Source organism: Hyla sarda, chromosome 3 (assembly GCF_029499605.1).
Source record: "Hyla sarda isolate aHylSar1 chromosome 3, aHylSar1.hap1, whole genome shotgun sequence".
Taxonomy (NCBI): Eukaryota; Metazoa; Chordata; class Amphibia; order Anura; family Hylidae; genus Hyla; species Hyla sarda.
The window spans coordinates 334,265,667-334,292,137 of record NC_079191.1 but is presented as its reverse complement, the minus strand read 5'-3'; the positions used below and the strand labels follow the sequence as shown (position 1 = coordinate 334,292,137).

At 41.1% G+C, this 26,471-nt stretch overlaps 1 protein-coding gene across 3 annotated transcripts in view; it reads right to left on the bottom strand.

Moving 5' to 3' along the window:
• Window positions 1-26,471, bottom strand: part of MTHFD1L (methylenetetrahydrofolate dehydrogenase (NADP+ dependent) 1 like) — a 249,628-nt gene that overhangs the window by 63,527 nt on the left and 159,630 nt on the right. For all 3 annotated transcript variants that reach the window (XM_056567352.1, XM_056567354.1, XM_056567353.1), the window contains 5 exons: window positions 24,630-24,671; window positions 21,617-21,717; window positions 16,575-16,752; window positions 4,774-4,881; window positions 2,490-2,642 (listed from right to left, as the gene is read on the bottom strand). In XM_056567352.1, the coding sequence (XP_056423327.1) occupies window positions 2,490-2,642; window positions 4,774-4,881; window positions 16,575-16,752; window positions 21,617-21,717; window positions 24,630-24,671 (582 nt within the window). The remainder of the gene's footprint in view (window positions 1-2,489; window positions 2,643-4,773; window positions 4,882-16,574; window positions 16,753-21,616; window positions 21,718-24,629; window positions 24,672-26,471) is intronic.

Sequence of the window (26,471 nt, the reverse complement as noted above, 5' to 3'; positions counted from 1 at the left end):
CACATCGAAACAGCCATTTCCTATAAATAGTGACTGATTCCGACTTGCAAGTTTACTTAGCAGGCTGAAAATATGTTACAGGCACTGGCATGGCTGGCTTTTAGTGAATTATTTGTCATATACCTGAGTGTGTCATATTCCTGGATGTGTCACTACATTCCTACACCTTATCTGATATGGAAGAAGGGAACATTCTGTAAGAGTCATCTAAATAAAAGATCTTTTTCTGTTAACCTAATAAAACAAAAAGAAAAGTCCTCCATGCAGGCAAGGAAATTTCACAACAGTGACAAGGTAAGTGACTTCACGCGATCTGCATGTTACCATACTTTTGAATGAAATCTTTTTTCCGGAACAAGCACAGGGAAAGCTATTTCCATGTGACAAGTCTTCCTGAATTCCAGGAACCTTTTTGTTCTGAAACTACTTCCCTTTTCAAATACATCATTGTTCTTAAGGATGATCATACAGAAACCCAGCCAACCATCCCTGCTTGGTGTACGTGAGGCAGAAAGCCTACAGAACGAGATCTGGGTGGGTGAGATAACACAGCAGAAGAGCTCATGCGGAAATAAAGAGTCTTAACAGCTGGACATAAGCGTAGCTATGGGACCTTTCTATGTATAGATGGACAATAGGAAATTAGGTCAGAGGTCCATGCAAATAGTATAAAGAAGAGACAGCGGATGGGGAAAATACAATGCGTCATACAAAGTAATTTCTATGTTTTACCCCAATCTCATATCCTCCTATGATAGCTGACTGAATGTAGAATACTTAGCATAAGGCAGATCCATTTATGTAGAAGTATAAAAAGACAGAGCACTCAAACTGGAAGCCTTTCCTGCTTACAAATATGTTCTTCAGCAGCATTATAGTCTTAACTCTTTTACTGCTAGAAATGTAGGTGACGAAAATTAGTTGGGGTTCCCAGACAACTGATTTTTGTTTAGTCACCAAACAAGCCGCGTAAAGCAACAGTGAAACTTTGTAACAAATGTTATTTAAAAAAAAAAAAAAAAAAGTTTTTTCATCTCTTTTCTTGAGACAACAGATGGACTATCTAGAGGGGTCACATGACAGGCTGTCCACAGAACCCTATGAAGAAAGTAAGAGGAAGGAAAGGGGCTATTAAGTGACAAGCAAAGAGACACAGAGATGTGGCTGCAGCACTGGATTCAAAGCTTACAGGGCTCAGTACTGCTCCATAATGTCTTCCATGCTGCTGCTTCTAAAGGTGTGCTATAGAGATACACGGAAGCAGTGTCCCCTCTTCAGGATGTGTACAGTGTATGGGAGAAATCATAGCAACTAGTCTCTACTAACTAGCTCAGAGACAATTGGGAATAAAGAGGGGAAAACTGGTGAAAAATACCCATTCAACTTCCATAATAGAAAGAAACAGTGCTTTTCCTTAAGTAAAAACACAACAGCTTATCCTAAAGTAAAAAAGTAGTTGAAGATTTTATATATATATATATATATATATATATATATATATATATATATATATATTTTTTTTTTTTTTTTTTTTTTTTTTTTTTTTGGTGGGACAGGTTTAGGCACCAATGTGTGTTACAATTATCAAAATAATATGCCTGCAAATAATATTATATAAGGTTACTCGGTCCAACTTTACCAAGCTCCAACAGCCATCCCATCTTAAAGAAGAATACTTTTACAGCTATTGCTTAGTCTCTGCAGCCTAAACAACTCAGGGAATAAAAATATTAATAGGACAGTTCTGGTCACTGTCGCTGCAGGATGTGAAAGACTACAAGAGTTGGTTGAAAGGTCAAGACAAAGAATAAGTTTACAAATGAGGAGGAAGAAAATAGATCCAAGCTATGTCACAGTTTTAATAGCAAACCCTCTTTAAGGCCATGCTCTCTGCAATTTCAATTTGGTTCAATAGGTGCATAAGGGGTCCAACTGTTGTCCTATCTGCATCTGCTTGTATAATAACTTTGGGGTTCCAGTGTTCCACCACAGCATAATAATTGCATCCATTAAAGGAAAACTGTCACCAAGTTCAGTCAAACTAAACCCAATACACTGGGTTATAGTGTGGGTGAACAGGAGTCCATACATGGGTCACTTACTTTTTTTATGCTTTCTTGTCGCCGAGTTGTTGTCCGCTAAAGTTCCGCTATTTGCCCCTCACTTGTGCTCTGAAGGCAGGTCCCCGCCGGCAGCCTTGCTTTGGGTTCCGGAGGAAGGGGCCTTAGCCTGCCCCCCTTGTTGGCATATTAATTTTCCCCCTGAGCACAGTGTGTCGGGATGTATGGACTCCTGTTCAACCACACTATAACCCAATGTATTGGGTTTAGTGTGGGTGAACTTGGTGACAGTTTTCCTTTAACTACAATAGGGAAAAAAGTTTTGTCTGCATTAGTATTCACTAATACCAAAGTGTCATACAAACCAAAAGAATTAAAAAAAAAGAAAGAAAAACAAGCCAATACAATTTTGTAGTACACAATACTTACAGTTCCCACTAGTGGATATATGAAGCCAGCACCAATGCTAGCTCGGACATCACTTATGGGTAGAATGAAGCCTGTAGGCACCCCTTTCTTATCAGACTGATGTGATAAAGACAGATGTGTCTTAGCCATGCAGATTGGAAGTTTATTAAATCCCTGAGTAAAAAGTAAATATTTAATGAAGTTAGAACCAGCACAAAGATAAGATGAAAAGGTTTTAAAAAAATCTGCTATGACCATTACCTACACAGGCTACCATGTTGTGCTCTTTTAATGTGGCTAAATAAACTTACCGTACAATTTAAAAGCTATGGAGTCATTTTATAAGGAAAAAAGATTTTCACATAAATTAGTGGTCCCCTTAAAGAATACCTGTCATTACGCAAAACTTTTGACATGTCCTAGCAGCATATCAAAAGATTTGATTGGCGGGGGTCTGAGTGTTCAGACCCCCGCCAATCAGTAGAACGAGTCGGGAGAAGTCCACAATGAGGAGTGCTCCTCTCACTGCCACAGCTGCCCCTACCCCACCCTGTGTCACTGAATCAAGACACTCTCATGGACTTACATGGAGAGTTTGCCTCAACACGTGCCAAAGACGGGAGAGGACGTGCGAACTTCTTCCTGCTGGTTCTCCTGATCGTCAGAGGTTTTGACACTCGAGAGGCCTGCCAATCAAAACTTTTGACCTTCCCTAAGTCAAAAGCTTTGCATGATGGCAGTGGCCATTTAATTGAAAACAATTGTACTAACGTCTAGGTTCTCATGTGGGTGTGGTCTCCCTGTAATACACACAGATATCCGTATGTGTATCCATTAGGTTTCTGCCCTTATAACTTTCAAGTACACCGTCAAATCTGTACGGATGTCTTCTACCTGTAAGGATCTCCCTTGTGCTGACACTGATGCTTGTATTTGGTTCCAGTGTCTCTCCCTGGGTCCTCTATTTTCTCTGTATACTCATACACAGCTCTGTTTACTCTCTTTCCTATCTATACATGTGCATTTTGTTCATCCTAAAAGCTTATGCTTGCATTTTGCTTTGTCCACAATCTTATCTATCGCATACATCATCCTTACTCTTCTTGGAGATATCTCCAACACTGAAAAAAGATGAAATGGGGTAAGAAGGGAGTGTGGACACAACAAAAGGCAGTGTGTACTGCCAGATCTATGTCTAAAACAAAACTGCAGGCTATGTGAGATTTTGAGACTCTACGACAGCAAAATGGTTGGAATATTTCAGGAAAGACTGTTCAGAAAATTTCTTGAAGGGGTTGTGCAGGGAAAACTAACTTAAATAAGAGGCTGATCGCAGGGGTTTGACCACTGGGACTTCCTATGATCTCCTGCATGGCATTCCAACTCTCCCCATGCACGGAGTGGAGGTCGGCACCCACCCTCCATTTTTCTCTAAAGGGGAGCCGGAAGTACAGCACTCTTGTATCTCTGACTCTCTCGTAGTGATGCATGGAGGGCCCAGGCCGACCCTGCTTTGTGCATCGGAGAGCGGGAGCTCCTTGCAGGAGAAACAATTTAAAGGAAAAACTGTTCATACACCATGTTCAAGCCACATTAGAAAATGATTGTGCCTCCAATGTAAGCGCTTTACCTTCTCAACCATTAACATATGGGGAACTAACTGACTGAAACAAGAGCTAGTGCATAACAGGAAAAACTTCTTTCTACTGTAAGGTGGCAGGTATTCGTATATATCATTTATAGTTTTATACCTGATCTGCACAAGAATATACAAACTTCATGTAGATATTGTCCTTGGTCAGCTTAGAATCCATTGTTAAAGGACTGAGCTGTCATTTGAGCCAACTGACAACAGAAATCACCAAATGGGTTTCAATATAATGAAGATTTATACAAATGTAACAGTTTAAATTACTAGTTTATAAATTAAAAAAAATTAAAAAAACAACAACAACAAAACTTTATCTATGAAATTGGGATATTACCTACACTAAGTAGTAATATAAACTAAATTTAAAAGCAAATGAACTATGATATAGGGTCCCAAAGTTCACATTCCAAGTTAAGCTCAAATTATATTTGTGTCTTGTTATTATATTAAGATAAAAAAAAAGAAAATTAGTTTTAATACTGAAGGCACAAATTTTAAGAAAAAAAAAAAAAGAAAACTAATAAAAATGGTCAGCTTGCTAGTCCTTGGTTACTATGAGCTTTATATCCTTTAGCTATAATGTCTTACTGCCCTTACACCAAATACATTTGTATTATCTAATATCTGTTATCCACACTGGATAGCTAATTTTACCTGCTGTGTGTAGACCTCAATCTTTGACTGTGCTTTTGGGGACAGTTCTATATCTGCAGCACCATAAACTTTTTGAGCTATGGTCCTGATCTTTTCCACAATGGGCAGCTGAAAAACAAAGAAAAAAAGTGGTCATTCATGGTCCGGAGTAATTTTACAAAAAAGACATGAGTAATTCCTAAGTTATTTCACGCCATAAAATTTAAAACAAATCTTGTCTAGAATGATGTCCCCAGTAAAACAGAAACCCATATATTTTACATTAGGTAATACTACTTGAATGTCCTATAATAGTTACATATTGTTACTTAAAATATACCACCCTTTTAGGCTAGGATTACATATGTCCGGTGTTTGGCATATGTAAACCCAGCCTTAATTTTGACGCAAATGATGCAACAACTCAGTTGAGAGTAATAACATTACAGGTTATGGATACTAAATCTATAAGGATAGAAGGTTAATCCAGGGAGTTATTCTGGAGTCGAAAAGGAATTATCCCCCCTGGTATGGGGCAATTGGCATCAGCCTCATAAGGGTGTTTTGCCTTCCTCTAGTTAAACCAAGAAGAGACACAATAGGTATATAGGTTGAACTTGATTGACTCTGGTCTTTTTTCAACCAAAAGAACTTTGTAATTCTAACCAGCATTTTACATGCAGGAAGTAAATCTGACAAACATTTTATCAGTGATCTGCATTAGTAAAATATGCAGATCTTCCTGCAGCACTCGGGTCTCTTTTAGATTTCCTTTAAGGACCCAGCAAATTATAGTTTTTGCACTTTTGTTTTTTCTTCCTCCCCTTCTAAAAAACTTAACACTTTCAACTTAGCACCTACAGACTCATATAAGGCCTTGTTTTTTGTGTCACCAATTGTATTTTGTAATGACATAACTTCTAACAATCTGCGGTGGAAAAAATAACAAAAACTTATTTGAGGGGTGAAATTAGAAAACAAACAAATGCCATTTTGTAACTTTTGGGGACTTCCGTTTCTACGCAGTGTACTTTTCGGTAAAAATGACACCTCATCTTTATTCTGTAGGTCCATCTGGTTAATAATAATAATAATAATCATTTTATTTATAGAGCGCCTACAGATTCCGCAGCGCTTACAATTATGGGGTACAAACAAAGACAAGTATCAGACATAATATTACACAATAACTATTCAAACAATAGGTGTGGGGATATGTTGAGGCCAATTAAAGAATGTTATAGGCCTGTCTGAAGAGATGTGTTTTCAGGCCACGTTTGAAACTATGGATGTTGTTGTTGAGTCTCAGGGATTGAGGTATAGCATTCCAGAGAACCGGTGCAGCACAAGTGAAGTCTTTGAGACGGGAGTGAGAAGTTCGGATTATAGAAGATGTTAGTGTGAGATCATTAGCAGATTGGAGAGAACGTGTAAGATTGTAGACGGAGATGAGAGAGGAGATGTAGGGAGCTGCAGCATTGTGGAGAGCTTTGTGTGTGAGACTGAGGATTTTGTACTGTATTCTGGACTGAATTGGTAACCAATGTAGTGACTGTCACAGGGAGGAGGCGTCGGTGTAGCGGCTGGAGAAGAAGAGGAGTCTGGCTGCGGCATTAAGGATGGACTGGAGTGGAGAGAGTTTGGAGAAAGGAAGGCCTATTAGTAAAGAGTTACAGTAGTCAAGGTGGGAGTGAATCAAAGCAATAATGAGAGTTTTAGCAGTTTCAGTAGTGAGAAACGGGCGGATTCTGGAAATGTTTTTGAGATGCAGGTGACAAGAACGTGAAAGGGACTGAATATGGGGAGTGAAAGACAGATCAGAGTCAAATATAACTCCAAGACAGCGAGCCTGCTGCCTGGGAGTTATGGTAGTACCACATACAGAAATGTAAATGTATCAGTTTATGGAGAAAAAACAAGAAGTTCTGTTTTCGAAAGATTTAGTTTCAGGTATAAAGAGGACATGATGTCTGAGACCGCAGAGAGACAGTCACTGGTATTCTGTAGGAGTGCAGGGGTGATGTTGGAGGAAGAGGTATAGAGTTGGGTGTCATCAGCATAGAGGTGGTACTGGAAACCAAATCTACTGATTGTTTTTCCAATGGGGGATGTGTAGAGTGAAAAAAGAGTAGAGGACCCAGGACCGATCCCTGGGGAACCCCGACAGCAAGGGGAAGAGGAGAAGAAGTAGAGCCAGAAAACGAGACGCTAAAGGAGCAGCCAGAGAGATAGGAGGAAAACCAGGCGAGAGCAGAGTCCTTGAGACCGATGGAGCGGAGACAACTGAGGAGGAGGAGTTGGTGATCCACAGTATCAAAAGCCACAGAGAGGTTCAAGAGAATCAGTAAAGGGAAATTGCCATTTAATTTGGCTGTCAGAAGATCGTTAGTGACTTTGGTTAGGGCCGTTTCTGTGGAGTGAAGGGAGCGGAAACCAGACTGTAAGGGGTCAAGGAGAGAGTTCTCGGGAGAGATAGCAGATAAGGCGGGAGTAGACCAAGCGTTCCAGGAGTTTGGAGATAAAGGGGAGATTTGACATGGGTCGATAGTTGGCTGCACAGGATGGGTCCAGAGATGTTTTTTTCAATAGTGGGGTTATGATAGAGTGTCTGAAAGAGGAGGGAAAGACCCCAGAAGAGAGAGAGGTTAAAGATTTTAGTTAGGTGACAGCTGATAGGAGAGAGAGACTGGATGAGGTGTGAAGGCATGGGGTCACTGGAGCAGGTAGTGTGGCGGGCGGAGGAGAGGAGCCTGGAAACCTCATCCTCCGTTACAGGCTCAAAAACTGAGAGTGATGAAGAGGAGACGTGGCTGGGAATTGGATCAGAACTTTTAGTGGACTTGGAGAGGATTTCATCACGAATGTTATCGATTTTAGTTTTGAAGTATTTGGCCAGGTCTTCAGCACAGAGATCAGTGATTGGGGTCTGTACTTTAGGACGAAGGAGAGAGTTGAACGTGTCAAAAAGGCGTTTTGGGTTGTTAGAGAGGAGATGAGGGAGGTAAAATAAGTTTGTTTGGCGAGATGAAGAGCGGAGTAATAGGATTTAAGCATGAATTTATAGTGCAGATAGTCTGAAGAAGTCTTAGTTTTCCTCCACAGACGTTCAGCACACCTAGAGCATCGCCTGAGAAAGCGGATTGTTAGCGTGTGCCAGGGTTGCTGCCATCTGTGTCGGGAGGTTCGTGTTTTAGAGGGTGCCATTTGATCCAGGGTAGACTTTAGGGTGTCATGGTAATGTTTGGCTGCTAGATTAGGGCAGGAGAGAGAAGAGATTGGTGATAGTGAAGATTGTAGAATGTCTATAAATTGGACTAGTGTTTATGGCACAAAGGTTTCTGTAAGTGTACAAGGTTGGAGTGTCCGGAAGAGGATAGGAGTTACTGATAGAGAAAGAGAGAAGGTTGTGGTCAGAGAGCTCAAAAGGAGAATTAGTGAATTTAGAGACAGAGCAAAGTCTAGAGAAGATCAAGTCCAGTGTATTCCCATCCTTGTGTGTGGGAGAATCAGTAAGATGTCAAAGGGCAAAGGAGGAGGTTAGAGACAGAAGCCGAGAGGCAGAAGAGGAGATTGTGGTATCAATGGGGATATTAAAATCACCCATGATGAGTGTAGGTGTTTCTGAGGAAAGAAAGTGAGGGAGCCAGATGGCAAAATGATCCAGGAACATTTGGGGAGAACCAGGAGGACGATAGATGACCGCCACTCTGAGAGACAATGGGCAGAAGAGCCTGAGGGTGTGGACCTCAAAAGAGGGAAACGTGAGTGAAGGTAATGGGGGAATGACTTGAAAAGTGCATTGTGGGGCTAGAAGCACCCCACCTCCTCCACCATGCCTGGTGTCAGATCTGGGGGTATGGGAAAAGTGAAGGTCGCCATAAGATAAAGCAGCGAGAGAAGCAGTGTCAGAAGGTTGTATCCATGTTTCTGTGAGAGCCAGCAGATTAAGAGAATTAGTGAGAAATAAGTCATGAATCTGGGTGAGCTTATTGCACACAGATCGAGAGTTTAGGAGAGCGCAGTTAAAGTTTGTAGTGGTTCCGCAAGAGGCAGGTAGTGTAGAGCAAATATTAGTGAAAGGTGGGCCAGGGTTAGGAGCAATGTCTCCAGCAGCTAAAAGCAGAAGAAAGAAGAGGGAGAGCAGATGGCTGGGTGAAGTGATGAAGCGACTTCTGTGCTGTACCATGGAATGAGGTGATTGAGTGGTTTATGATGGTGAGCAGTGCATGCGAGCAATACATAGGTGAGGGAAGGAGGCATGGACAGATGTATATAGAGTCCACCGGAGACATCGGTGGGGGATAGAAGAGAAAATGTATCGCAATGATGTAAGTAATAAGTGAGTGCATGTTTGTTTTTGTTTTTTCTGAAAAGAGTGACCTACTTTTGTAGTTATAATGTTGAGTTAGTTCCCTTTTGATCCCTTCTGGTACAATTCTGGTATAATACTTGATATCACACTTAAGAAGCACTTTAGATGGCAGTTTCAGATGGCTTATTTGAATGTCTCAAGACCTAGGTCTAACAGACCTATTGTCTCAAATATATAGTACTAGGCTAAGCCAGCAAATTGCCAGAGGATTGCTATCAGGTGTGAAAAAGGGTGGGGGAGCTATAGCATTTGGAGGAGAAAGTTAAAAAAAAAAAAAAAAACAGTTTGGGATCACTCAGGGGAAATAAATTGTGATCAAACAAAATAGAAACACTTGCCAAATAACAGTAATAAGTATAATGACAATGCAATGATGGTTGTAGTTGTTCAAGGGATGAATGATGACATACTTAACGTCGTTTGAGTAAAGTCCTAATCCGTCCTGTTATTGGTGCTCTGCTGCTCCGACGCGCATGGCTGGCTGGGAGCATCAGACCACCGATCGGATGGCGAGGAGGCAGGTAAGGGCCCTCCTTCCGTCCTCTCAGCTGATTGGGACATCAGCAAAGCTGAGCTGCTGGGATAATTTTACTTTTGGATTAGATGTTGAAATCATTTCATTGCGGCGTCTAAAGGGTTAATGCCCGGCATCGGCAGTGCCCGGCATTAACCGTGGGTTCTGGTTGCTGATAGCAGTTTGGACCCACTGGGTTTAAAGCGTTCGCAGCTCTTAAGCACACTTCCAACACCGGTAATGGGACCAGGGCTTACAGGTACGCCCTGCGTCCTTAAGGACCGGGACACAAGGGTGCACCTGTAGGCCCTGCGTCCTTAACAGGCTAAGTTATGCGTAATAATGTAAATGACACAGGGAAAAAGTATTATTCACTGCCAGTAGGTTTTCAATCGATTTATTTGAGGGAAAAGTAGCTTTTTGTAGCTTTATATAGGTCCCTGACAGGAGCTAGTCACAATGATGTCTAATCTCATAATGGTCCAGTGCACGAGTCCAGAAATGGACTTTTCCTATAACAAACACCTGGGCGGTTTTGCATTGCTTCACCAACCTTGAAATGCAGTTCCATGCAGAGCACATTTACCAAATGTATAGGTTTTGCTGTACTGTCACAACAGACCCAGTTCTTACAAATTCTAACATGCAAAAATCTTATTCTTGCCTTGATGTGGCTCTTATACATCACACTATGTAAGCACATTTCATAATTGGCTCTTGAAACTGAAAGCTGTGCTATGATTGCTTTCTATGGACAACTAAGCCAGTTTTGCTTTGATTTTCAGTCACCATTGAGGTTACTTAAACTACAGACCTTAAAGTAGTACTCCAGTGAAATTAAACTTATCCCTCATCAATATGATAGGGGAGAAGCTATAGATCACGGGGTAGGCATGTACAAGGTGCGAGAAAGTGCATACAGTTATGCATGTGGTACTTATAAGAATAAATCAAGATGTTTTATGAGGTTTCCATTCCATATGATTAACATGTCTATAAATCCTGTGATTTCTATAATTCCACCACTTCCTTCTTTGTGTTGACATTTCCATGTTGAGTATATCATTTGTTTTCTCCCTTACTAGCTCTACTTCTAAGCAACACTATACTCCAAAGTCAATTTGCAAATGTCATTCAGTAATAAGCCACCAGAAAAGAATTTAATGTAATTCATAGCGTCCTTGTCCCTTAGAAGGGTTACATCTACTGACAAATTAAGTCACTTTAGATGACATCTGTAATGAAAACATACCTTCCCTGCACAAGGTCACAAAAAGCATTAACTGTACCAAAGTCAGAGAGAACATCTCAAATGAATCCCCACATCTGCTGTGTGAGATGCGGAGTTTAATAAGAGTCTTTGTACCAAAACAGGAAAAGTTCATCGTGACACAATTGCTTTGTGATCGAGTTTCTCGAGTTGAGAAATACTTACATTTTGTAACCTGCTGAATTCCCCCTGATACCACTATGAAGGAGAACATCTGTTCACCTTAGTGGGGCAGGAATCCAGCTTTACCGGGAATAGTTGGGCAATGAGCCGAGAACCTACTTGAGTATTCATTAATGGGTTGTGGGGCTAAGGTAATTTGCTGCCATTTATGTATAAAGGGGCTGGTAAAACTATTAGTAAACAAGGCTACATGGTAAGATGGTGAAACAAAGACAAATGGAAAAATCTGTTTGTCTATGTTATACTATATAAGTCAATGTTTCCATTTCAATTCAAAGTGTTTACTAATCGCAACACAAAACAGTGTGAATCCAGCCTTGTATGCGAAGTATGCGAAGTAGAGGGAACAGTGGGAAATTATATTATCAAAGAGATATTTAGGGATTTCTTTTATTTAGCTATGATACTGGGGCTGGAAAATTAGTGTAGTTCATAATATAGTGTCTGTATGTGTGTTTGATGGTGGTCTCGCAATGCTCAGATTTTTCTCTATTTTTGATGTTTATTTTTAACAGACTATTTTTAACAAAAGGTCATCTCAGGTTTTCCCAGGTTGCAGTGTGGCCCAAGACATTACATCACTAGTCAGGTGTTCAGAGAAATCAATGGGTTTCAATGGGTGGGGTGGCTGATGTGTGGAAGGGAAAAAAATAAGTGACCTCACACTTACAAACAAGGTATCATGAGACTTGTAGTTTGAGGGAGGGAACTCCAACAGGAAATAGCTAGTTCACAAAAAGATAGCCACAATGTTATGGTTGGCTCAGAACATAGCTGTTTAGCCCCAAGACAAGCACAGATCCTTCCTAAGCATGTCCATTACTGTCTGGCAGGTAAATACTAAAATCACCTTATTGTGGATAACCCCTTTAAATATTTTTATAAAACAAAGACAAGCTCTAGTTTCATACGGGGAGACAGATCTTAAAAAGTATTCTTGACTCATACACTAATTACATATTGTTTATAATTGAGTCATGACTGCTTTTCTGGATCCATTTCAGATACCAGCAAATTTTAGTAAATCCGATTGAGCTTAACTGGGTAAGTCAGGGTGCTAGTATTTGTGCAGACTGCTCCATTCTGGATGTCAAAATATCGGCAAGGAGGAGAACATTGTAAACATTCTATGTAATCCATTAGGTAAGTGCACCTAGAAAATAAATCTAATTCTGCATTTTTCCTTTAGGTGTACATACTAGGTCGCTGTAAACAAGTTTATAATGCTAATGTTTTCCTGTACACTTTAGTGCTCATTTAGCCTATAGCGATTCCTCCTGTCTCCCCATTAGATGTTTGGTTAAGCATGCATAATTTTTTTTTTTAATAAGGAAGAGGTAAATAAACCACTGCCAGACTCCTCCCTTTTCTCCTGCAGGAATAAATGGTCAGGTACACTGGAAACCAACATGTCTGCTCTTTCCTTGGACATCTGCTGTCAGGTAGGAAATCCTGACACCTTTATTAAAATTAAAGAGGTGGCATGACCCATTCACCTAATGTGTAAGGGCACCTTAAACTGGTTGTTCCTTTGTCCAGGATAAAAATAAAAAAAAAGCTGTACTCACCTGCCTAAGCCTTCTGATGTATTCTGATGATGCACAGTCCCCATCTTGACAAAAGGAACAATTCACCACACAAACATACTGTTATGAAACCCCACCACCTTCACTTTTTTGCCCTTAAAATACATCTATAAAGAAAAAGTTATTTGTATTCCTGGACCTTATACTAGATACCAATAATAACCCTATGTTATTAGGAAAGTATATAGCTTAAAATTTTCATTTTAATAATTTAGTTGACTTAGCTCTATTTATATATTTAAAAAAAATATGTGTGTAAACATACTACAGACATACAGAATTATCTGTCCCATACAAAAAATAAGTCTTGGCTTCGAGAATTAAGAATATCTATTGCTAAAATAAAATTAAAAAATCGTTAATCCCCTGAATAACTTTGGTGGCATAGGGTATATTAGTCCTCAGAGCTCAAGCTTTTATGGGAAAGATAAAGCAGTTTATTGTCCAAGCTTAATTTGTGAGAGAGAGATTTTGGAAGAAAAGTGTAAACAAAAAAAAGAGGTCTGCAAAATGTAGGCCGCTTATCTGTTTTCTAACAAGTTCCTGCCATTCCATAGTAATACCATAAAAAGGAGTTTGCCATTCTTGACATAAAGTCAACTAAATTGTTTAAACCATTTAAGGTCAGAAAAAGACAAAGCTTATTTTCAGAAAATTCACCAAGAGGAATAGCCTTCTGACCAGTCTAATGTTAAACAATCGCCAAGCGGCTAATGCCCCAGAGACAGTTTTCCAAACTCTGCTTCTCAATGACAAAAATAATATTTACACCACCTGAACTTGAGTTTATACAGCTCATAGAGACTGTACGGATCCCCCAGACGCAACATGGAACCCATCAGCTGCTGATTATATAAATCTACAGCTAAAGACTCTCCTAACTTCTTCAGAATCAAGGCAAGCAATATTTCATAGTCCTCCAAATACTTCTAAGAAAACAATATCATGTTCCCTCCACACCCATAAATTTACAGAAGCAAGACGTTACACAAAAAGTTACATTTCATGGCTAATAATGAATCTAGAAATGTGTACATCATTTAAAGTGCCTTGACAGTCCAGTCTGGGAATGCAAAGAATTGGGGGGTGAGGGCATAAAAATAAAATAAATAATGAAAATAAATACATAAATACGAATACATGTTGTCTGCACTCTTCCCCACCCCCTCAGCCCAACCCTATATAAGTAGTAGTTAGCTACACATGGGTCATTTCTTTCCTAGCAGCCTCCCAGTCTGACTGGGAGAGCATGGTAAGTGAGCCATCACACCCTGTTCACACTGGTGTGGTGCTGTGCGGTGTCCGTTGCTGCCGTGGCGCCGTGTCTGCGGGGGGGTGCGGCCCAAAGACTGGTTTGAGTGGCATTGGGGCCGCTCTGCTGGTGGGTCGCTCCCCACTGTGGGCATTGGTGTCGCGGCGATGGTGGTCGCCGCTCGGTGCTGCGCCATTTTATGCTAGGGACGTCAGGGACCCACTCAAAATAGGTGGCCTTGACGTGGCGAGTGGGCTTGTACTTTTTGATCAAAAATGTATACTAACAACCTGTTAGTTTTTGATATTATGCTGAGAAGCAATCAGATCATTATACAAGATTGTAGATGTGCACCATGTCTGTTTTTCTACCCGAATTCACATTGTGATTTCTATCCCCTCTTTTTTTTTGTTTGAACATGTTGTCTGCACTCTTCCCCACCCCCTCAGCCCAACCCTATATAAGTAGTAGTTAGCTACACATGGGTCATTTCTTTCCTAGCAGCCTCCCAGTCTGACTGGGAGAGCATGGTAAGTGAGCCATTACACCCTGTTCACACTGGTGTGGTGCTGTGCGGTGTCCGTTGCTGCCGTGGCGCCGTGTATGCGGGGGGGTGCGGCCCAAAGACTGGTTTGAGTGGCATTGGGGCCGCTCTGCTGGTGGGTCGCTCCCCACTGTGGGCATTGGTGTCGCGGCGGTGGTGGTCGCCGCTCGGTGCTGCGCCATTTTATGCTAGGGACGTTAGGGACCCACTCAAAATAGGTGGCCTTGACGTGGCGAGTGGGCTTGTACTTTTTGATCAAAAATGTATACTAACAACCTGTTAGTTTTTGATATTATGCTGAGAAGCAATCAGATCATTATACAAGATTGTAGATGTGCACCATGTCTGTTTTTCTACCCGAATTCAAATACATAAATACATTCTCTTTTGTGTCCCTGTTTTTGTTCCACTGGCTCCCAGATGGTGGTAAATGGCTTGCAGTGTCTACCCAATACATCCATTTACAATGTGCTGATGCACCTGTCGGGAACCCCAAAACCGGATGAAGACAATGGGAGAGATTTATCAAAACCTTTCCAGAGGAAAAGTTACCTGAGTTGCCCATAGCAACCAATCAGATCACTTCTTTAATTTCTCAAAGGCCATTTAAAAAATGAAAGAAGCGATCTTATTGGTTGCTAGGGGCAACTCAGCAACTTTTCCTCGGACAGGTTTTGATTACGGTAATCTCCCACAATGTCCTTTCTGGCTAAGTCCTGGACAAGATCTTACAAACTACTGGCTGTGGTCTGAACAGGACCTCACCAATTTCCTGGTGTGACTGGACAGAACCGTGGCAAACTTTGGCTGCAAACCACTACTATGCAGGAAACACCCCAGCGGTCCAAGTGACCAACATCCAGGGGGGCAGAAGTGTCCTGTCCATAAGTATCACATTATACAATACTTTATCTGATAAATATTGTCTATGACACACAAATGGTGTTGGTAATGAAAGATTTGAAGTGTTGTTTATGCTTCTTGTGAATATAGCTACAGATCTGAATCTTTCTCTGGGGCACCGCTATAGGCTGTGGTGCTGAATTCACTAGTGCTCATTAGGGATGTCCCCGATACCAAATTTGATACCTGCTGCCGCTCTGCTGCCCCATTCTCCCGTCCGCATCATGGCGTTCCATGGAGGAGCATGTGACACACACACGTCACTCCACCTCCTCCACTGCGCCCAGCGTAACGCTACGGAGGAAGCAGAGTGACGTGTATGTCACATGCTCTTCCATAGAACGCTATGATGCGAACGGGGGAACGGGACAGCGGAGCGGCAGCACCCGTCAGAGAACAGCCGCAGGTGAGCCGTCTACAAGGGTGGGGGCTGCGGTCTACAGGGGGCCCTGCTACTAATGTCTAAAGGGGAGGGCCCTGCTGTCTACAAGGGGGGGCCTGCAGTTTACAAGGGGGGGCTGTGGTCTACAGGAGGGCTGCTACTAACGTCTGAAGGGGATCTGCGGTCTACAGGGGGGCCTGCTACTAATGTCTAAAGGGGGGCCCTGCTGTAAAGGGGTGGGCACTGCCTACAAGGGGGGAGGTCTGCTGTCTTCAAGATGGGGCTGCGTTCTACAGGGGGGCTACTACCAATGTCTCCAGGGGGCTGCTGCTAATGTCTGCAAGGGGATACTACCTACTTTTAAAGGCAATCTTACAGCAGAGTCACCTGCACTAACTTGAATTTTTAGGTAGATAGGTCAGGTGACCCGGTTTCTACTGCTGCTGACCATGTGAACATCAGTCTCACCGCCAACGCAAATTCTTTGTTCTGCCCAATGGAGAAGAGAAAATCTTGGCTCATACTACAGCAGCCGCCTCCGTTGCACACAACAAGGACCCACATATCATACGGTAAACAGTGCCAGAAACCGGGTATCCCAGGTGTCAGATTCTCTTTAAAATAAAAGTACTCGTAATTGGTATCGGCGAGTACTAGAATTAAAGTATAGGTAGTCTTAAAAAAATCGTATTGGGACATCCCTAGTGCACATGTACATTTAATGGGGCTGCAGGCTTCCCATTTAGGTTGGCAAATTTGACTATTAAAGGGACACACTATAACAGGGAGCAAAAAGGGAAAAATGAATTCTCTTACCTTTAAGTCATAGAGATATCTGAAGTCAATATCTTGCTCTGCAGCTCCCTTCACGGCTTCCGCTAGTTCCAGGGATCCTTTGCCACCAAGCGACCAATGATTACAGGGAACGGCATCAAAGGCACCAGAATCCTTAGCAATTTTGCAGACTAGGTCAATTTCAGCTTGAGTATCATTTCTGCACATTTTAGAAAAAATAAATAAATAAAAGCTTGTTATAATACAACAAGGATCATGCTAAAAACACATAAACTGACTTCATGCTTTTAAACACATGAACTATCTGCCTTGTCACAGCTCTGTTTGCATGAAGACTTGACTTCCAGATTACCTAAGGGTCTATTTACAAGGCAGAATATCTGCTTGCGGAATTCCGCCTCAAATTAAAGCCCATAGAGTTCTATGGGATTCTGCACTGCCATTCACACTTCTGAATTTCCACTAGCAGAATTCCGCAAACGGAAATTCAGAAGTGTGAATGGGGGTGCAGAATCCCATAGAAGTCTATGGGCTTTAATTTGAGGTGGAATTCCGCAAGCAGAAAATCTATCGTGTGAATAGACGCTAAGACTGAGCCCAACTACACGTCTATATCTTAACGTTTCATCTTGTTTGTGAAAAAAAAAAAACTGGCCATAGGCTTAAGGCAGTCATTTCTCCGAATCCACCTACAAATATGCAAATTTAGTTATGCCATGCATGCATTTTTTTTCTAATTGGAATAGGGTGGTAAGCCATTGCCAGAAACCTCTGGTGGAGGCTAATCTTCCCAGAGAACAAAAGGATGGGGCATGCTGAAATCCAACAGCTCGATCCTTCCTTCTCTTAACATTTACCGTGGGGGTAAAGGTTGGTATACCATCAAAGACATTAGATCGTTGACTGATCTGGCTGAAATGTGGGTTTGGCTACCTTAGGCTATGTTTACACAACATAACTATGCCATGTTATGTTAATTTCCGAAAAAAATCAACTCAGAAATTCTGTTGCAGCAGAGTTCTACTGTTTTCAAGGGGATCCTGCTGCATCATGCACATGCCAGAATTCCTGTGGCAATAGCATCTGTTGCAGTAATTCTGGCCTTCACAGAAAAAAATTTACATTTTTTTGCGTAATTGGTTTGGAAATGACCCGTTCTCTATGGAAACACTGTGCATTTCTGTGCATGGGCATTTTCTGCCAGGGCCCGCTGTGGAATATCTGTCTGGAAATTTTCCACCGTGTAAACATAGTAAAAACCTATTTTCCGGAATCAAGGCTTCTTTCTTTCCTTCTTTGCCCTAGATGTTCAGAACCCTGATGCACCTGATGCCCAAGGTTTGTCCTGAATGCAAAACTTTTTGTGCCTTGTACATAACCCCGTAAACTGATCAGCATCCCTAATGGGATTATTGTACCTGAACCTGCAATACTTTTCTTTGTAGACATTCTGTCCAATGAGGAGCTCTGCTTTTTTTCCCATTCAGATGTCCATAAGTTTGACTTTGTCAGGACTATAATCAGTATAGAATTGCATGCATGTCTCCTATTTACATGGGTTTCCTCCCACTGTAGAACTTGTCTTACACCTTTCTGGTCTGACAGCTACTTTTGTCAGCCAGAGTAGGTTTCATTGGGTTTTGTCATGTATTTACCCAGGAGGACACAGTGAGAGAACAATCCCCATCTATTCCTTCTCATGACGCAGGCATGCATGACCGAATTCACAGCTGTGGAATATGAAAACTGATCCGGTGTCAGTGATCAAATGTTTATTTGTCCATCAGGGATTTGTCAGAAAAATCAGAACCTTCATCTTAATATGTAGCCTATATCAGGTTACTGGGTTTCTTACTATAGGTAGAAAATTTTACCAGGAAAATAACGTACCCATGTAAAATGAAACCTTAAAAACTATTTGTACCTTTTATTCAGTGGTAAATTAATGTGACTGCTGCCAACAATAATACAGGACTAAGTGCTCTTTCATAAAGCAACTATGGGTGATCCATGGTGTCAGCACATGCAATGTTACCAGCCCTATGACATCACTAGAAAGTTGTCACACTTCTACTAATCCCTGACCAGTTTGTGTCAATAATAGGAGGGATGTCAGTGTCATGGTTCTTCTGACAATGTGTCCCTGGCAGCTAAAAACTCTGCACTCAACAATGCAGAACTACCACACAGTAAAGAAAATCTAATCAGTTTCGTCTGCACTAACCTGTCGGTACAAACAGGTATTGCAGGTGACACTGATGACAACCATATTTACCTGATCCGGTTCTGTGCTCTGGTTCTCCCGCTATCTTGCTTCGTATCTTCTGTTTCAGGGCCAACTTGGAGCATGGGCAGAGCTTCCTGGCATCACAGCTGCTGCTTCTCTGGTGGGTCTCGCTGCTAACAAACAGCAGCGGTGACACAAGGAACCTATGCCTATGCTCCAAGTCTGCCATGGAACAGAACATACAGAAGAAGATAGCAGGAGAACTGGGACACAGAACGGGTTGGTTGTCATCAGTATCACCTACACTACCTGTCTGTACCAACAGGTATTTTTTTTGTTTTTTTTTTAAATTACCACCACATTTTACAAAAAGAAAAAAAAACGAATAATACAATATTTTATACAAATTTTAATACCCTACTCCCACCCATCCCCCCACCCCCTACCCCCCCTAGAGGAAGAAGAAGAGAAAAAAAATAAAATAAATAAATAAATTAAAAATAAAAAGGTCAAAAATGTCTTATCGAACCCTGCGGCTCAGCTTTTTAGTTCTCTATATCTCAATTCTATATTCCCTCCTCAACCCCTCCCTCCATTGATGCACACTCGGGCCTGTTACAGATATCCACTGTTTTACTATAATTAATCTGGCATAAAAAAGTGACCTCTGAATTTTTTTTCCCCAATCCCTTTTTATTTCTGTCCCAATATCACCTCCCAGGATCGCATTTATTTGTGTTAATTTTATTCTAATCTTCCGACTTTTCTCAACTAATTGTATAACTTCTCCCCAAAATTTCTTTATTACTGGACATGTTCAAAGCATAAGCAACAATCCTGCCTCTTCCTGCCCACATTTTGAGCAGGCACTCGAGTTCTTTTTACCTATTTTATACAAAAAGAGAGGTGTATAGTACAGCCTATAAACTATATTAAACTGTATCACCCTATGATTCGCATTTAATGGAATAAAATTAATTCTTTTGTGTATTTTTCCCCACTGTGCTTCTTCTATCTCACCCAATTCTTTTTGCCATATTTTTCTACTGTGATGATTTCTCTTTAATATAGAAAATTTATTAAGTGCTCTATATACCTTTGACAACTCTTTTTTTTCCCATCTCTGTATTCACCATCTTATCAAAAAAACTACCTTTTACTATTTCTACTTTCTTCCCCTTATCTACCGTGTCTTTTACTATACCTCTTAATCTCATATATTCAAACCATGTCCCAACCCCAACTTCTCTACCCTTTTTTTTAACTCTCCCCATATTTTAATCTTCCCTTCCTTATATATATCCCCTATTTTATTCACCCCCATTGTGCTAGTGTTCGAAATTCTAATCTATATATTTCCTCTACCGTGTTTTTTCTGGCTTCCTGGCTTCTGCTCCATACTAGGGGACTACATATAGACCAATATATAAAGCTGGTGTTGAGTTTCGCACCACTGTACATCATATCTTACGAAAACATCTGCATTGTAAGCTGTACAGATTACATCTTATTCAGGAGTGAAACCAGATGACAAACCGAAATGCTGAGACTTTTGCATTGACTTGTAGGGTCCATTAAAAGAGGACAAATTCACAAACAAGTTGGCGCTCAGCAATGAGGCTACCTGTCACCTCAGTGGGAAGCTCAATGACCACATTGATAGAATATGTAGCTTAGAAAAAATATGTATACTTATTGTGCACATAAGCAAGTCTATGGTCCTTTTTTTGCTGAGGATATGGTCACTGGCCACTCCTACCAGGACATGTTAAAGGAATGCCTTATACCACTGATGAGAGACTACATTAGGTAGATTTTCCCCTAACAGCAGTATGGTCCACCTACACATTTCCGATTGGATGTTCGCCTATACCCGAATGAAACTGTTGGACCAGCCATGCCAGAAACAATTCACCCACGTTGCACTGGCCTCAACGATTTCCAGATCCAACACCCTGCGACTTCTTTCTCTCAGGCTACAACCCATTGTATTTGACCCCTTCAGTCCATTTTCAGCTAATTTTCAGACGGAACTGTTTAAAAACGGAGAATTTTGTAGTGTGAAAGGGGCCTAAAGTCACATTGCTTCCTTCAGCTTTTTGCACCTATCTTATGGTTGGAGTTGAAAATGGTCATATAGTTGGGCATGCAATGGTTAGTTCCCCATGCATCTACAAAATCAAAAGTATCTTATAGATTCCTGTAGTGTATAGCAGACATACCAGATAAACATTAAGAATGGGTAGGACACTAGGGAGTAAGAGGGGGTCAAAAGTTTGAAAAAAAAAATAATTAATTGGACAACTTATCTGGAATCCATTTATTTCAGAGCATGTGGCAGGTGATAAAACTATGTATGTTACATGCAGATGAGCTGAATTCACCTTGAGCAGAATTTCTTTAAAGGGGTATTTTGGCTTTATACATCTTATCCCCTATCCAAAGAATAGGGGATAAGATGTATGATCGCAGGGGTCCTGCCGCTGGGAACCCCTGCGATCTCGGTCACTGCCTCCAAACGGGAACGTGGCATAATGGCCCCACCCCCCTCCATTCACGTCTATGGGCCATCACGCCCCCTCCCATAGACCTGAATGGAGGGGGCATGGCTGTAACGTCACGTCCCCGTCTCTGAGGCAGTGCCCGCCACAGAATGCCGGGGGCTGCACCAAGATAGCGGGGGGGGGGGGGGGGGGGCCCAGCGGCAGGACCACTGCGATCATACATCTTATTCCCTATCCTTTGAATAGGGGATAAGATGTATAAAGCCGGAATACCCCTTTAACTCCTATTAATTAATTGCTGCTACTTTATTTTATTACAATAGAGAACTTACTTGAAGATATTTAAGGCGACCACTACTGGAACACCAAACTGCTGAGCAATCTGTATCTGCTTCTGTAAATTACAGCAGCCATCCTGAACCAGCTGGAGATTCTGTAGGAAGACAAGAAAGGTGTTCTTATGTAAGATGAATTCCTTCTATGTGCACAGATCATGTGCCTTCTCCAGATGAAAAAAAAAATGGCATTGTTTCCCTGCAGTATGTGAATTATTAATAACTGGTGTTCTATGTTGTTAGTACTTGAGCATATGGCTAGGCTAATGCTTTCAAGCATGCTGCATGAGACCTGCTATCAATCTGTTGCCAAATATCACGTTGTCTTCATTATGCCAAAGTGGGCTGCTTGGGAAAATCCTGCCCAGCAATACAATACCAAGCAGGCAATGAAGTCAAAGTTACAGCTCCATCTACAGTGAATTTCCAGAAAAACAAGAAAAGGAACACACTAACAGTTAAACCTATGAAAAGCATTTTAGGCACACATAGACCAATATTATGTAGGTTATTAGTAGTGGTTTATTAGGTCACTACAGATTTGGCATGCCCTGCTAAATGAGTAACTTAATAAAACATCTCCTTTATTCGATCTGTGATCTAGATAAACACACTCAGCCATGTAACTCGATAGGTTTATAGAATTTATTGGCTACATCTGAGGTGTCATATGTACTCACACACAAAGGACAAACAATTTAACATTTTTTCTATGGCACAACAACAGAAATCTTATCCATGATCGCAGGGGTCCCACCACTGGGAATCCCACAATCTCGGTGCAGCCCCCTAGTGATGTCCCACCATGCCCCCTCATGACATCACGGCCATGCCCCCTCCATGTATGTCTATATCCCCTCCCATAGACATGTATGAATGGGGCGTGGCCGTGAAATCACGAGGGGGTGTGACCATGACATCACGTCTCGGAGGCAGCACCCGGCACAGAATGCCAGGGATCGCGGGGGTCCCAGTGGAGGGACCCCTCTGATCACACATCTAACCCCTATCCTTTGGATAGGGGATAAGATGTATAAAGTCAGAATACCCCTTTAAAGGGGTCCTCCGGTGAAAACCTTTTTTCTTTTAAATCAACTGGTGGCAGAAAGTTAAACATATTTGTAAATTACTTCTATAAAAAAATCTTAATCCTTCCATACTTATTAGCTGCTGAATACTACAGAGGAAATTCTTTTCTTTTTGGAATGCTATCTGATGACATCACGAGCACAGTTCTCTCTGAGGACGTTATTATAATAATAACGCTTTATTTATTGTTGACCTTAGTGGGATTTGAACCCAAGTCCCCAGCACTGCAAGGCAGCAGTGCTAACCACTGAGCCACCATGCTGCCCTTAGCATACATCTGCTATGCATAGTTGCTAAAATGGACAGAGATGTCAGTAGAGAGCACTGTATTCGTGATGTCATCAGTGTTCCAAAAAGAATTTCCTCTGTAGCATTCAGCAGCTAATAAGTACTGGAAGGATTAAGATTTTTTAATAGAAGTCATTTACAAATATGTTTAACTTTCTGCCACCAGTTGATTTAAAAGAAAAAAAGTTTTCACCGGAGTACCCCTTTAATAAGGGCATATGGACAAGTTTTTCACCTCGTCTTTCATGCATTAGACCATGTTACAGATTTCTGCAATGGGGACCATAAGCTTTAAGTTACGTCTGTTTAGCATGCTGGACAGGGAAAGCAGACTGTGGCTGTAAAGAGCTACGTTTTATGCTCTTTCAGTGTTTGGTTTCCTGCACTGAACTTTGTTTTGCAGCAAAAAACCTATGCAAACATGGGGGAAACATACAAACTCCATGCAGATGTTGTCCTTGGTGAGACACTATCACCAGTCGTACAGCACCATTTGTTTTATTCCAGCACAGCTGTATCTATGCGTCTTATTACTTTAACTTGGTCATGTGATCACTAGTCAGACACACAGAGGGAGTGTCAGAGGTAGTCAGCCCTGGGTCAGCTGACTTCCTGTGAACTTCAGGATCATATCATAACCTATTAGATTGCTCCCGCTAGCTAACCCATAAAACACTATAAAAGGAAGGGTAACACAAAGAGCATTTGCAGCGTATTTCACAATGTGAGAAATCCGCCGGGCAATTTGCTATGAGCAGACACACAGGACTTCTCCGCTGCAGCCTTACTGTGCACACAGGGCTGCGGTGTGGAAGCCTTGTGTGTCTGCTTATAGCAAAATGCTCAACGTATTTCTCATTACCTGGTGGATTTCTTGCAGCAAGAAATACACTGTGTATGCGCTGTGTGTGACAATACCCTAATTGTAACTATAGATCAAATCACTTTCTCTTGTTGGCAATATTTTTCTAAAAGATGCACTTTAAATTAGAAAATGATTCAAACCTGCACATAAATGTGAACTAACCTCCACCCACTTATAAGTTTAATGAGTTCACCTGGGTTAACTCTAGCCCTAGCAGCCTGATTAGATGACCAGGTGCAGTGATCAAACAACACACCCTAAGCCAGAGGATTCATGGGAAATATAGGCTGCATTATAAAGCAATTTCAGTGATTGATCTGCATCCAATTTGGAGCCTAACCCACGCCTGCCACATCAGCTAAAACAGGTAAACCCACACGAATCTCCACATTATTCTTTAATAGCCTATGCTGCCTATATAAGCAGAAAAAATTATTCCTGGAGTGTTTCTTTAACCAAGTATATAGTGCATGCAAATTAGCACAAACCATCCATAATAATTTTATAAAAAGTCTGAAATAGTCTCTGCAGTGGAGACAGTAAATATGCTGCAGTGTACTATAAAGTAAAAACTTTTAATAATACTCTTCTGAAAATGCGGCTCGCGTGATGATGGCAAATTATACTTGCACTTTACAGTAAAGCTAGTGAATTAGAAATTCCCCTAATATAATCTTATTAAAATAAATATATTCTGACCCAGTCAGATGGCAGAGGTTCTGATATGACAACAGACATATATTCTAGTGAAAGAAAAATATACATTACCTCTTCTGTGTACTCCTTGGCTAGAGGAGCCCCAGCAGTAACCTGAAATAAGTGACACCACGCTGTAAACTGACTTTTACATATATGGTTTAGATACCATCTATCCATCTATACAATGAAAATTGTCATCATATGGACGTTCTGCTTTAAAATGCTGAAAAAGTCCCCAAAACACAATTTTATATGCTTATATAAACTTTTTAAAACAATAACATGTGAAATCCTTTATTAGGTTATCAGGAATTTTGCATTTATTTTTTCAAAAACAATGGCAAGGATAAAAGTTTGGCAAATAAAAGGCACCCAGGCTAAATTCACCTTACTAATACCATGATACACCCCCCAAGGCAACAATTCCCTGGGCTACTCCTTTACAATAGTGTTTCCCAACTAGGGTGCCTCCAGCTGTGGCAAAACTACAAATCCCAGCATGCCCGGACAGCCAACGGCTGTCCGGGCATGCTGGGAGTTGTAGTTTTGCAACAGCTGGAGGCAACCTGGTTGGGAAACACTGATTTATTAATAATAATTTGTGAAAATTAGAAATCTCTGATGTAAATATTTTACACCCATGCAGTGACATCATCATTTAGGTTACATGTCCAAAGCCTGGAGAAAAATTCTGATAACACCAACTCCTGAATTTTAAAAATTGGAAATAATAAAAAATACGTTTTTAACCATGTAAATTTAAAGAGTATGGGGGTGATTTATCAAAACCTTTTAAGAGGAAAAGTCGGCCAGTTGTCCATAGCAACCAATCCGATTTTGAACAGGCCTCTATAGAATAAAAGAAGCGATCTGATTGGTTGCTATGGGCAACTGGCCAACTTTTCCTCTTGAAAGGTTTTGATAAATCTCCCCCATAGTTAGGTATGCCTGCTTTTTGGCATACAGATTAATTACAACTTATTCCAGAGAACGGGCATAAACTGCAACCAAAATCTACAGATGCACCCGGATTTATTGGGAGACGTACACTTTAGAGAGTTTGTCAGTTGCTTCCCACAAAGGGCATAGCTTCTGCAAAAAGAGTAGGAGTCATGCAAAAAAGTGTGGCTTAAGATGCAACACGCAGTAGACGCGACTGATATATTGCTGTCATACCTTTCCTCGTGAAATTCGCTGCTTTAATTTAAAAAGTGTTTTTTTGTTCTGTCAGAAATGGTCCGAGAGGCATGGACTAGGGTCCGCTATGCCCCGGGTCCGAATGCCTATTTCCACTTACGTCACATCATCTTCCCTGTGTGACTGCACACAGGGTATTAAAGGGGTACTCCGGTGGAAAAACAATTTTTTTTTTCTTTTTTAAATCAACTGGTGCCAGAAAGTTAAACATATTTGTAAATTACTTCTATTAAAAATCTTAATCCTTCCTGTATTTATTAGCTGCTGAATACTACAGAGGAAATTATTTTCTTTTTGGAATGCTCTCTGATGACATCACGAACACACTGTTCTCTGCTGACGTTATTATGATAATAATAATAAGTCTTTATTTATTGTTGTCCTTAGTGGGATTTGAGCCACCATGCTGCCCTTAGCATACATCTGCTATGTACGGTTGCTAAAATGGACGGAGATGTCAGCAGAGAGCACTGTGGTCGCGAGGTCATCAGTGTTCCAAAAAGAAAGGAATTTCCTCTGTAGCATTCAGCAGCTAATAAGTACTGGAAGGATTAAGATTTTTTTAATAGAAGTAATTTACAAATATGTTTAACTTTCTGGCACCAGTTGATTTAAAAAAGAAAAAAAAAAGTTTTTCCACCGGAGTACCCCTTTAAAACAAGCCCACAGGGGAGATGCCGTAAACTAGGCATAGATAGGCCTTTGACATTGGGG